This window comes from Bos javanicus, chromosome X (assembly GCF_032452875.1).
Source record: "Bos javanicus breed banteng chromosome X, ARS-OSU_banteng_1.0, whole genome shotgun sequence".
NCBI lineage: Eukaryota > Metazoa > Chordata > Mammalia > Artiodactyla > Bovidae > Bos > Bos javanicus.
In genome coordinates this window covers 59,156,364-59,169,903 of record NC_083897.1, presented here as the reverse complement: position 1 = coordinate 59,169,903, position 13,540 = coordinate 59,156,364, and the positions used below count along the sequence as shown (strand labels likewise).

Below are 13,540 nucleotides of genomic sequence, written 5' to 3'. Positions count from 1 at the left end.
ATTGTATTAGGAAGTGTTCTAATTTCATTCTTTTGCACGTAGCTGTCCAGTTTTCCCAGCACCATTTATTGAAGAAGGTGTCTTTGCCCCATTGTATATTCTTGCCTCCTTTGTCAAAAATAAGGTACCCATAGGTGCATGGGTTTATTTCTGGGCTTTCTATCTTGTTCCATTGGTCTATATTTCTGTTTTTGTGCTAGTACCATACTGTCTTGATGACTGTAGCTTTGTGTGCAGGCTATGTTGTGTGCTAAGTCACTTTAGTCGTGTCCGACTCTTTGTGACCCCATGGACTGTAGCCCACCAGGCTCCTCTGTCCGTGGGATTCTCCAGGCAAGAATACTGGAGTGGGTTTCTCCTCCAGGGCAGGAAATGCTACCAAAAAGAAAGCTGGTTTAGCAATTCTAATACAGTATGAAATAGAATTAAATGCAAAAATTCATTAAAAACAGATATTTCATATGGATAAATAGACAAATTATACCACAATGATATAAAAGTCATGAAACTTACTCATCTAAAAATATAACCTGAAGTCAAGAAGCTTGATTCCTCTAGCTGCATTCTTCTTTCTCAAGATTGCTTTGGCTATTTGGGGTCTTTTGTGTTTCCATATGAATTGTGAAATTTTTTGTTCTAGTTCTGTGAAAAATGCCATCGGTAATTTGATAGGGATCGCTTTTGGTACTGTGGTCATTTTCACAATATTGATTCTTCCTACCCAGGAACATGGAATATCCCTCCATCTGTTTATGTCACCTTTGACTTCTTTCATTAGTGTCTTATAATTTTCTGTGTACAGTTCTTCTGTCTCCTTAGGTAAGTTTATTCCTATATATTTAATTCTTTTTGTTGTAATGGTGAATGGGATTGATTCCTTAACTGCTCTTTCTGATTTTTCATTGTTAGTATATAGAAATGCAAGTGAGTTCTGTGTATTGATTTGTATTCTGCAACTTTGTTAAATTCACTGATTAGCTCTAGCAATTTTCTGATAATATCTTTAGGGTTTTCTGTGTACAGTATCCTGCATACACTTTTAAAAGATTTTTTCTGGTCTAATAGAGTCAATTTCTTGACTACACAATTTCAAAGCTACACATCACAAATGCTTCATGTGTGTTTGAAATGAATGTACATTCTCTGCTGCACAAAATTTTTCTCTCTCTCTCAAAAATACAGCTTGATTGTGTTACTCAAATCATTTATATCCATATTTATATTTTACTTCCTTTATATACTGGGGAATTTCCAATTTATCCCTTGTTGTTTATCAGTTTTCACTTCACATATTCAAAGCTATAATTTTAGATGAGTAAATGTCATGACTTTTATATAGTTGTGGTATAATTTGTCTATTTATCCATATGAAATATCTCTTTGTAATGCATTTTTGCATTTAATTCTATTTCATACTATATTAGAATTGCTAAACCAGCTTTTTTTGGGTAGCATTTGCTTAACATTCTCTCATTGCTTAAATTTCATATTTTCTACATTCTTTTACTTTAGATGTCTCTACTGTGCACAGCATATAGATTTTATTCCAATTTTATTTTAGGTTTTGTTTATTAATCAGTGTTTAGTCCTTTCACATTTATTGAAGTTACTGATTTGTTTTTAACTTCTTGTCAGTTTATGTTTTTTTATTTATCCAGGTTTATCTGTGTCTGTTTTGTCCCAAACCTAACTTGTATTACATAGGTCAAGATTTTGGTCATCTTCTTTCTTCAACAAGTAAGTAATATATATTATTTTAATTATTTTCTAGTGGTTACTATTAAAATGTTTAACCTAGGAACTAAAATATGTATTTTTTGAAAACCTTATATAGTTAGTAGTATTTATATTCTCTGCCTCTAACAAGACAATAAACCATATAATTCACTTCCCCATTCTCTCTGTATCTCTACATTCTATGTTAGTAGTATGTACAATTATACTTCCATATTGTTACTTAAAATATTTGTTTTTTTAAAAAGGAGAAATTAACAATAACACAATAATAGTGGGAGACTTTAATACCCCACTCACACTTATGGATAGATCAACTAAACAGAAAATTAACAAGGAAAAAAAAAAAAAAAACAAACATGTATCTATAAAGCTCACTAAAGCAAAGCACAGTCAAATGAGGTATGGCAATAAAAGGCGTTAAATTTATCAAATAAAAAAAATAAATAAAGTGCTGAAAAATTAAAGCTGTCAATTCTGTAATAGATATTCATTGAAAGTATCTTTTGAAATGGGGGTGAAAACACCTTCAGAGAAATGAAAGCTAAGGAAGCATGCACGAGCTATAAAAAATGATAAAGTCCTTTATGAATGATGATAATATCAAAACAAAACTGGGAAATACAGGAAGGAGTAAAGAGCACTACGAACAGTCAATACATGGATAAACATTAGAAACTATTCTCTTTTCTTAATTTCTTCATGGTAAACTATCAACATTATATTGTGAAATTTTTCAGAAAAAAAAAAAAAGAATATGGTATGACATAGTTCTGTCTTAGATATTATGCAAGGGGGATGAATACTGAAAATAACTAAAGTACCTCATGGTACATATTAAAAAAAAAAAAAAGACTGAATTACTCTTGGTTTTACTAAAAAAAAAAAAAATTTGTTATTTTTTATGATCAATACTTATTTAGACTTAAAATGCTTTATTAACATCTTTCTTAACCATTGTTTCTTCTGTGTTACCCACCCCTACTCCCAACTTCATCCTGAATTCATTTCCTTCTTCTTGGAGTAAAACCTCCAGTAACTATTTCAGAGATCTGGAGGTCCTCATCTTCACCTTAGGATGACAGTTTGATGTAATATAGGATCTCAAATTCATAGTTATTTTTCCTTTTTATTTTGAAAATTTGCCCCATTATCTTCATCTGACTCTCACTGATTCGTAAGTGATCTGCTTTGGGTCACAGACAGTTTTTAAGAACTTCTTTTTATCCTTAAATTCTAAAATGTCCTTACAATGTGTTTAGGTATGTATTCTGTATTAATTTTGTATTATTACTTTTGCTTTGTAATTCATAAGCCTTTTTACAGGGAAATATGCCTTTTTTAAATAGCTAGAAGTTTTAACCATTAATTTTTCGAATATTGCTTCTTGTCCTATTCTCTTTTTGAACTCCTTCATGTTGGATTTTGGGACATATAGGTTTATCCTTTGTGTGTCTTACATTTTATTTCATACTATCCAACACTTTAAATTTTTTGCTATATCCCTGGAGAATTCCTTATCTGAATTTGCCAGACACAGTTATATCTTTAGTCCACTACCCTGAAGATAGAAATCCAAAGGGTATACTTTATATAAAGTATATAAAGTGTATATATAGTATATAAAGTATATAAAGTGCATATACTTTATATACACTTTGAGCAAAATGGGACCCACAACTTATTCTCTTTCTTCTTGGCAGAAACACTGAGCAGCACTCATCTTATCATGTTAACATTTCATTAGGCAAATATTTTTTATGGAAAAGTAACCATAATTTATTAAATACTTATGTGTGACAGATACTGTACCAGATTTTTTTTCAAATTTTACATGAGAGGCATACTATCACCTCATTTCAGAGAACATCCAAATAAACATGCTAAACAAGGGCACTGCTCAATTAGCAGCCAAATTAGAAGTGCTCTACTGTACTGTGTATCTTCAATAGGGAAGTGATATAAAATTGGTACTGAGCTCCAAGATTTTACTGCACAGCAAAATCGCCATGGGGATTTCTAGGTAGATGTTTCTGGCATTCTAAGTGGATAGTGCTGTTTACTACATAAAAATACAGTAAATCTTACATAACTAGGCATCATTAGTACAATGTTTCCTACCATAACAGCATGAAAGGTACAATGATTAATATTTGGCTCACAGTAATGTTTGGTGTAATTTATTAATAACAAAAGATAGAAATGATATTTTTTATTGTAAGACAACACTATTCAAGTAATTCTGATTTTTTTTAAAGTATACATGAGGAACTTGGAAAGGTTATAGTTAAGAGCTGAGGCGTTCCTATCAATTAAAAAATACTTATGTCTTCTAGTGCCATGCTCACCCTGGAACTAGTATGATAATATTATATACATGGATTAGTAAAGATACTATAAACACATGTGTATTAAGTACAGTACAGTCTCATTTACCTGGAGGTCCAGGAAGGCCGGGTGGACCTTGTATTCCAGGAAATCCTCGATCTCCTTTATCTCCAGGCAAGCCAGGTAACCCAATGTTTCCTTTTTCTCCTACAGTTACACCAGTCCCAGGCCTAGGTATTACCTTTATTATGAAAGAAAAAATAAAGGAATTCAAAGAGGAAGAGACTTGTTTTTCTGAAAATAACCTGGTAGGTCCATATGATTACAATGCATCGTTTTCACAAAGTGTTCAGATGCAAAATCATCAAGACTACCTTACATAGATTGTGAGCAGCACACTTCAACAGATTAGAAAATGTTCAATGTCAGTATCAATATTACCATCCACTTGAGCCCCAGGCTTACTGAGTTAGAATTATGTTTGATGTCTCTTATCATTTACATTCAATTCATTCCAATCACCTAAGCCCTATAATTCTTTGTTAAAATAGTCTCTCCAATTTGTCCCCTTCTTTTCTGTGACACCTTCTATCCTTACCTCACACTTGGACTAACAGAAACAACTCTGAGCTTTTCCCTTTAAATCCAAATCTACTACTAGGATATACTTCCTCAAAAAGCAATTTTTCTGTGTTACGCTTCCTATTAGAGCACTCATAATTGTTCATTACTTCTCACTATATATTATGTCACTTTATAGCCTGGACTCTAAACATACTTCTCACTCCCAATACCTCTCTCATCTGTTTCATGTCCTGTTAGTTCTAGCAATGACTTTTTAGGAGAGCGAAGTCTGATTGTAACCACTTCATGCATCTTGCACATTCCTGCTTTTTCCTTTAAATATGCCATTCTAAGGATGCCTTCCCATAATCTTTCTCTTTGTCAACTCATATTTTTTTTTTCTTCTTCTTAAAAAGAAAAAGAAAAGTCATTCTTCCAGGAGGGCTTTATTAATTAAAATCAACTAGCTAATAATTCCCTTTCTATCTTCTTAGAACCTCATGCCTAAAGAATTTTATATTAAATAATATAATATAAAGAGGTTAACTTCATAGAGTTATAAAGGTAAAGTAAGCTTTACTTTTAAGCAACTATCAGTCTGAGACAGAAATTATCACCTACTGGCAATATTCATCCTGGCTCTTTTGGATACAAGAAATATTCAGACAAATGGCCATTTGTCGGACCTAGAATTGGGATAGTAGTTCAAAGGGGAAGTGAGCTATTGAACAGGACACACTCTCAAAATTTCCATTTCTTCTCAAGCTCATCAAAATTGTATCATCTCATTTTTTAGAAAAAATATTTGTTAGAAAAGTAAAATTCTGATTTTAAAATGAAAGCAAATAAAAATTATCTTAAGATCTTCTTTAAATATAACACACCCTCATCATTGGATTTGATAAAGTACCAAGTATCAATATCTGAGACCCACTATGGACAAAAATAATTAAATAAACATTATTCAAATGTCTTATCATATAGGGTTTATGGCACTTGCCCCTTTGCAACTTTAGTGAAGTCTAAAGCCAGGAGTCTTAGCAAATTTCAATGAAAGGAAAACCAATATGTCAACTGCAACAGAGATATTTTATTCTTAATAAAAATGAAAACATATGTGACTAGAATTTCATGGTAAATACAAATATGACAGAAAAGTTGTAAACCCCTCAAGTATTCTTTCATAGAATAGTTTCCTGCATTTGTTATGAAGAGCCCCTAAAAGCACACACTCCAGGAAGAAAGAGGTGTGAATCAGACAATTACAAATTAAGAAAAGCTATTAAGACCAAATCCATCTTTCTTCTGAGCCCTGCAGGGGAAAGGACCAATCCCTAGTTCCGCAAGTTTCATTTTTTGAATCTTTGTAAGCAACACTTGCACCACCTGCTGGTTACTTGAGAAATGATTTGGCAATCATTATGCAAAAAAACCTAATACCATAATTTTGGAGCTTTATTATGGAGAAATAATACACAGGCAGACCAATACAAAGACTTTGAGGTCAACCTCACTGAAGTTTTAGATGTAAAGACTTTTAAGACAGGAGGAGTTGATAAAGACTTGGAATTTTGTGTTCTATGAGGAAAAGGTACGGAGTATATAATTAAGACACAAAATTTAAAATGCACTAATAAATTTAATAAATAAAAACTGAGAGAAAAAAAACTTACAAGTCCAGGAGGCCCAGGTAGGCCAGTGTCACCTTTTTGACCCTGTTCAATACAATTATACAATAGATTAGTAAAAATCACATGAAAACATCAATTTCCTCAAAAATATAACTGATAATTAAGTTTCATAAAGACCCAGAAATCCATAATAAAAAATGTCAAAGAGAAATACAAAATGAGTTAATAAAACACTACTTAGCTAAGCCTAGGAAAGCCTGTGCTGTTATGTCAGATTTACAAGCTATATGATGCTGACCAAATCAATTAACTTCTTTGCCTTATATATAGACCAGACTTCTAAAGTATTTCTAGCTGTAACATAGAGAAGACACTGAATTTAAAAATTGGTATTACTAGAATCAGCTAAAATCTTTACCCTTTTCTTACATTTAGCCATGTTTTTTTCAAAAAACTTGTCAGGGGCATAAATTTAGTGTCATTTCCATTAGTAACACATATTTTAAAGCTGATGGAGTTAACTATCACCAGGAATAGCTAATAAATCATAATTGGTTTGTGACTTTGCTCTTAGACTGTACTGAAAGACAAATTCAGACAAAACTATTACCCTTAACCAGTAGATACAACAGGTGAAGATCACAGTATTCAACTGTTACTCCACTGGCCAAGATCCAAGAATAGGTGTACCTCTCACATCTCTACTCTCATTCTAGACTTATTCATAGAAACCTTTCATCTATCTATAAGCTTCTTTTAGTTTAAGGAGATACTCTGTCCTATAACTTCACATACAACTAGAAAAACAAAATTTTATTCTTTGACTATTTATTATCTTCCTTTATTCTAGTTGTGCCTCTTAAGCCAGTCTAGAACTTGGATCTAGTTTAGAGATAAAATCATCATTAAAACATGTGCCCTCTGGGTACATTCAAGTTTCTCACACGTTCCTGTCCCTGAAAAACAAAGCTTTTCATAGAAAGCAATTAAAGACCAGAGATTGGAAAAATGGATGTTTTGTGATCTGCTATAAATATGGAAATTGTGGGCTTCATACATTTTTTTCAAAGTCACTTTTAAAATAGGGAACTAAATAAATAACTTCAGTCAGGCTGCATGGCCAAATGAAAAAACAACAGCCAACAACAACAATAACAAAAAACAACAACAAGGATTAGCCACCGGCTTCCAGACAATAATTGCCTAGAGAATGGAAATGTTTAGTGCCAACATTCTAAATTCACAGCTATAAGCCTTTTTTAGTATGAGGGCCTCACTAAAATAGTGCTGAATCCTCCTTCCAGAGAACAAAAGTTTTGCCAATACATGCTCAAAGTAAAGGCATCAGCTTTTAACAATGGAAATGCTAAAGTTAAACAATTCTCCATGTGTTTCTATCAGATGGACTGTGATTCAGGATAGTGAATAAAATTTAGGGAATTGGTATAAGAGAAAAGGGAATACTATCAAAAGATGGATAAAGAAGGTGTAGTTTGAATACAAAATCTAGTCACTTAGAAATTTTTCATTTATAACTGGGATGAAAAGAATTGTGCTAATCAGAATAAAAGCAGTTCCCTAGGTGTTCTAAAATTCTTACCTTTTCTCCATCTCTTCCTGGTTCACCAGGGTAACCAGGATCACCAGGCAAACCCTTTAAAAACATAGAAGACAGCAACATCAGCAAAAATGGTGGAATAAGAACCTCCAAAATCCCTCTCCTCCATAAAAGCACCAAAGACATTGACAAAAATGGTCAATCTTTTTAGAACTCTAGAAATTAAGCAAGGGTTTGCAGCAATCCAGGAAATGTATTTTTTTGGGGGAAAAAAGACTGAATCTTTGTTAGAACAAAGTGGTTTGTGGCTCTATTCTCATCACCCTTCCTCAGTTTTACAGCAGCCTTGAAAACCAACAGCTCACAATCAAGGTAAAGACCAGCAGCATAGCAGCAACCGGAAGGGAAAGAACCAGGCTGAAGCTTCTTCAAAGCCCCATCCCCACAGAATTGTCATTTCTGGTGGTTCCCAGAAAGATCCCATTACCTGACCTAATTTTACTTCTCCCAGTGCAAAGAGAGAAAAGCCTTTTCCCTAGGGATATCTGTCAAAAACAGAGGCAATTGTTGAACATCATGACTGCATAAATCATTGTTTCAAAAGAAGACAGGAACTGAGGTCCTGAATTGGAACCCCCACTCTGGAGAAGGGAAAGGTTACCCACTCCAGTATTCTGGCCCCAAGAATTCCACGGACAGTATAGTCCATGGGGTTGCAAAGAGTTGGACACGACTGAGTGACTTTCACTTTCACTTATGCCATGTTATATGTTTAAGCCATTGGTGAAGCTACAGTTTGTAAGTTGAGGACTGACTGTTTAGCAAAATTATTTAGAAATCAATTTATCTGATTCTATTGAATATTACTTTACAACTTCCAGTCTTATTAAGAATGCTCCCTTTCCTGCAGAGTAGTCTCCAAATTTCATCAAATTTTCTATCTGTCCTTGAAAACATCTTTTAACATCTATGGTGGATACTCCTGATACTAAGGCTGCCTGAAATAATGTTCCTGGACTTCCATATTTTTACTTGCCTCTTTTTTGGTAGTAATTAGAATTATATGTCAAAACTTTAACTGGAAAAAGAAAACTTACGTTCACACCAAACAGAGTATGTGAAGGTTTTTAGCAGTTTATTCATGATGGTAAAAAACCAGAAACAACCAAAATACCCTTCAATGAGTAAATGTATAAACCTTGGTACTCCACATAGTCATATACCGGTCAGCAATTAAAAGTGAATGAACTACTGATATACAACACAGTGTGTTATACTATGTGAAAGAATTCTGATTCAAAAAGCTGTATACGCTATGACTCCATTTTTATGACACTCTGGAGTAAGCGACATTACAGAGATGGAGAACAGATCAGTTGTTTCAATAGACACTGGGTGAGGGGAGGGGAGGGAATAACTATGAAAGATCATGAGAGAACTTTGAGAGAGATGGAACTGTTTTTTATTATGGAGATTGTTACACAACTTATGTGTTTGTCAAAACACACAGAACTGTGCACCAAAATGGTTCATTTTACTGTATACAAATTATATCTCAATAAATCTGACTTAAAAATCTATCTTGAAAAGCAGAGACTTTTTAAATTCATATTTAAAAGAGATGGAAAGGATAGTTTCTATTCATTTAAACTATTTTCAAACCCAAGCCTCTTTGCCATCCTGCTTCTTTACCAACATGAACAAATGTTGCTATTCGGAGGGGAGGGTGGGTTTTAAATACTTACTGGAATTCCTGGTTGGCCATTCTCTCCATCTTTGCCTGGTTTACCCTATTTAGGATTCAAGGAAATGTAATAATATAAATTAGTTATTTAGAAATATAAGGTTAAAGGATATAACAAGCTTTCTTCCAGCCTGGAACTCTCTTCAGTAGACTTTCTGGACTTTAATGTTATAATAAATAAATAAATATGTCATTCATGCCATTTTGAGGGAATCAAGGCAGGATTTAAGAGGAAAAAATAAAATTACACACATGCACAGTGCATGAGTATGTGCTCAAAGACATGTTTAAAAATTTTTGTAAAGTTTATTAGAAGCCATAACACTTACTCTTTTGCCAGGCTCTCCTTGCTCACCCTTCTCACCTTTCACACCACCTGGAGGACCCTATACACACAAAAGTAATTTTACATTGGTTCATGCAGTACTATGCGAGATTATCAATTTACATTAAATTTTGCTAAAGAATTTTAGGTTACTTACTGGAGGACCACGTATCCCTGGGGGTCCAGGAGGCCCTCGGTCACCAGGAAGTCCCTATGCAGTGGTAGGGAAAAGGAAAGCAATATTAAAACTGTTAGTACTGTTAGGAACAATTTTAACTAGCTGAACTACAGACTCATGTACTATAACCAAAGATGTTTCAAATTCAAAGTTGAAATCTACTACGCAAAAAAATCTAGGGCCATCTTTGCTTATTTCAGTTAATTTTTAGTGTATGTACAAGCCAAGTTTTGAGGTAAAGAGCAAGAAAGGACTTCAAATTAAAGTACTAATGATTTTTTTATTCTTATAAAATATTTTGTATAATATAATTTGATCCCCTCATCTACTCTAGTGCATGTATGCTAAGTCGCATCAGTCATGTCCAACTCTTTGTGACCCCATGGACTGTAGCCTGCCAGGCTCCTCTGTCACTGGGATTCTCCAGATATGAACACTGGAGTGGGTTGCCAAGGGAATCTTCCCGACCCAGGGATCAAGCCAGGATCCCTTAACCTCCTATATTAGCAGGAAAGTTCTTTACCACTAGTGCCACCTGGGGAGCCCCCCCCCCCCGCAAATATGGAACACTTCACAAATTTGCATGACATCCTTGAGTAGGGGCCATGCTAATCTTCTCTGTATCATTCCAATTTTAGTATATGTGCTGCCGAAGAGAAAATTTATCAGTAATACCATCTTTCTCCCTGAATATCAGTGAATTATAGAGAACATGGTCATGTAAAACAGTGACAATCTTACAATGACTTAATTTTGTACATAAAGGCATTATTTATAATAGCCAAAAATGGGGAAAAAGTCAAGTGTCCATCAACTAATGAATTAATAAACAAAATGGGGAATATACATGCAAAGGACTATTAACTCAGCCATAAAAAGGAACAAAATACTAATACACACTACAACACAGATGAACTTGAAAAGATTATAATAAAAAAAGAAACCAGAGAATATCATATATTATATGATTCCATTTATATAAAATGTCCAAAAATAGGCAAATCTTTGGAGCCAAGAATTAAATTAGTGGTTTCATTTAATTAAACTTTCAGGGCTTGAAAGTGTAGGGAAAAATATTAAGTGATAACTAATAGGTATGGGGTTTTGTTCAGGGGGCTCATGAAAATGTTCTAAAATCAGACTGCAGTGATTGTTTGACTATCTTGTGAATATATTAAATAGATGTAATTGTACACTTGAAATGGGTGAATTTTATAGTATATAGAGTATATCTCAGTCAAGATATTTTAAAATTTTAATTATCTCTAACCCTTGTTATTTCAAAAAGACTATCACAAATAACCTTATTCCAGCTTGTACTGCATTTTAATGGATGCCACTTTCATAGCAAGATATTCATTGATTTCCTCCCTACATACTCACCTGATCTCCTTTCTGAAACTCTACATCGATTGGTCTTTTTTGTTCACTGATCTGCCCAGGTGGCCCAGGGGGGCCCTGAAGACCTTGCTCACCCTGTTTGCAAGATAAAATAAGTAAGTAATATTTCATAGTTTAAACAGACAATAATATAATATAACATGCAAGCTAATTTAGTTGCAAGAAGCAAAAAGACAAGTTCAAATAACTGTGAAAGAAAAAAACTGAGGGTTGAATAATCAACTTTTTTCTCTACTCACCTTCTCACCCTTGGGTCCCTGGAAATTTAAGCCCATATTCCCCTGAAGAGAGAGATTTGAATTTAAAACCTCGTTGACTATGGCAGAAACCAACACAACATTGTAAAGCAATTTTCCTCCAATTAAAAAATAAACAAATTAAACTAAAAACCTCATTGACAATAACAACAACAACAACAAAAATCCACACCAAATAAAAGATGCTAAAAGAAGAAAGAAAATTACCTTTGGTCCTGGAAGTCCTGGTGGGCCAGGAGGGCCCTAAGAGTGAAAGACACAGAAAAAGGAAAAAAGAGCTATATTAATGAGTATATTAAAAATAAGTTGGTTTCATAGAAGGACTGAAAAAAGTCCTTTAAAATAATATTTCCTGAGTTTTTTTTCTCATTGTTTTCTCATCAGAGACACATATTTAAATTGATTTAGAGAAACTAGATAATAGTGGTGACTTCTCTTGACAGGCTACAGATGGGTGAGGGAAGAAATGCAAGGATGGGTAGAGGCCATGGGGTAGCACTCATGCCAAAAATCAATACAAAAATTAATCCCAACAAATATCAAACTTATCATATCAGAATTATGGGTTGAACTTAGGTACCATTAGACAATTAACTGTCCAGTTCTAAAAGGTACGTGTTTACTTTTTTAGTGCAATTTGATTTTATATGATTTTGTATATTTGAGAATGTTTTAAGGTTTGAAAAGTTAAATTGGCATTTGTCTGTCCAGAGAGATCACCTCCTGATGTCAACTGATCTGTTTATTTACATATTATACCTTGGTAGCATTTCTAAGACTTTGCTCCATCCTTTGAATCAAGGTTAATTGCAGGGACATTAAGAACAGAGTGAATGTATTATGTGGTCATAAGAATTAAGGAAATTCAAGGTGTAACAATACACCTAGGGTAGGCCAAAGTTGTAAGAGTTCGGAAAAAGTGCCATGCTCCAGAGTCTCATGTTTTGCAAGATATTTACAACTAAAACAAATTAAACAAAGAGGTTTTCTAATCCTCTCCTAAAGATTCCTAAAAAAGCAGAAATCACAAACTTTTCCTGGTAGATCTTCTAGTATTTATCAAACATTATTTCATTATTCCTTTCATTCATGAATAGAGGACCAATGGTCACAAGGAAAAATGTATAATCTATAAAGGTATAATGAAAACTGTCCTTTAAATATATGATAGATGAGAGATAGAGTGGCACATGAGAAATTACTTTGAAGTACAATTTTCTTGCCCTTTTAACAGGGCAACAGTAAAGTTCTAAGTTTAAAATATGACTTAAATGAAATTTAAGTATTTCAGGAGTAAAAGTACTTACAATTTATTAGAGTAGAAATATAAGTGACGATACAGGTAGTAAAGTAAGAGAAGTGGTTGCACATTCAGGGTCTTTGTAAGTTTTTGCTTCTTTCCTGGGGAATAAAAATCCTTATCCCATTTCACAGTGATTCACTACCCTCACCAATCCTACCGTTCTGTCACAGGTCCTTAAGAAATGAGAGCCGATACTTTTTTGTGTATGAATATCTATTTTTATTCCTTTTTAACAGAAAACTGCATCTTGAAGAAACACGTTTCATCAAGTGACTTAAGAATTGCCTTAGAAGTCTTCATAAGATGGCCCCAGAAGTGACTTCAAACCTGACACATCAAGAGTTAACCACCAAGATACTTTATTTGAAATCTTTCCTTTTGTGTACCTCATTCTTTCCATCTATAAAATGGAGCTATTATTTAGCATATATATTATTCACCATAACACTATAGAATCTCCTATATAAGAAAATTTAAGAAAACTATAAATCAAATTCATTATACTTTCAAGTAATAC

General features: G+C 33.5%; 1 protein-coding gene and 1 non-coding gene across 2 annotated transcripts in view; both read right to left on the bottom strand.

Moving 5' to 3' along the window:
- Nucleotides 1-13,540, bottom strand: part of COL4A5 (collagen type IV alpha 5 chain) — a 245,546-nt gene that overhangs the window by 87,495 nt on the left and 144,511 nt on the right. Inside the window, exons 11-19 of the mRNA XM_061409403.1 lie at nt 11,928-11,963; nt 11,703-11,744; nt 11,446-11,538; nt 10,042-10,095; nt 9,889-9,945; nt 9,561-9,605; nt 7,858-7,911; nt 6,300-6,341; nt 4,171-4,303 (exon numbers count right to left, since the gene is read on the bottom strand). Of these exons, the coding sequence (XP_061265387.1) occupies nt 4,171-4,303; nt 6,300-6,341; nt 7,858-7,911; nt 9,561-9,605; nt 9,889-9,945; nt 10,042-10,095; nt 11,446-11,538; nt 11,703-11,744; nt 11,928-11,963 (556 nt within the window). The remainder of the gene's footprint in view (nt 1-4,170; nt 4,304-6,299; nt 6,342-7,857; nt 7,912-9,560; nt 9,606-9,888; nt 9,946-10,041; nt 10,096-11,445; nt 11,539-11,702; nt 11,745-11,927; nt 11,964-13,540) is intronic.
- LOC133243667 (U6 spliceosomal RNA) lies at nt 10,618-10,722 on the bottom strand. The gene has a single exon (XR_009735207.1). It is a non-coding gene; the product is annotated as a U6 spliceosomal RNA (small nuclear RNA).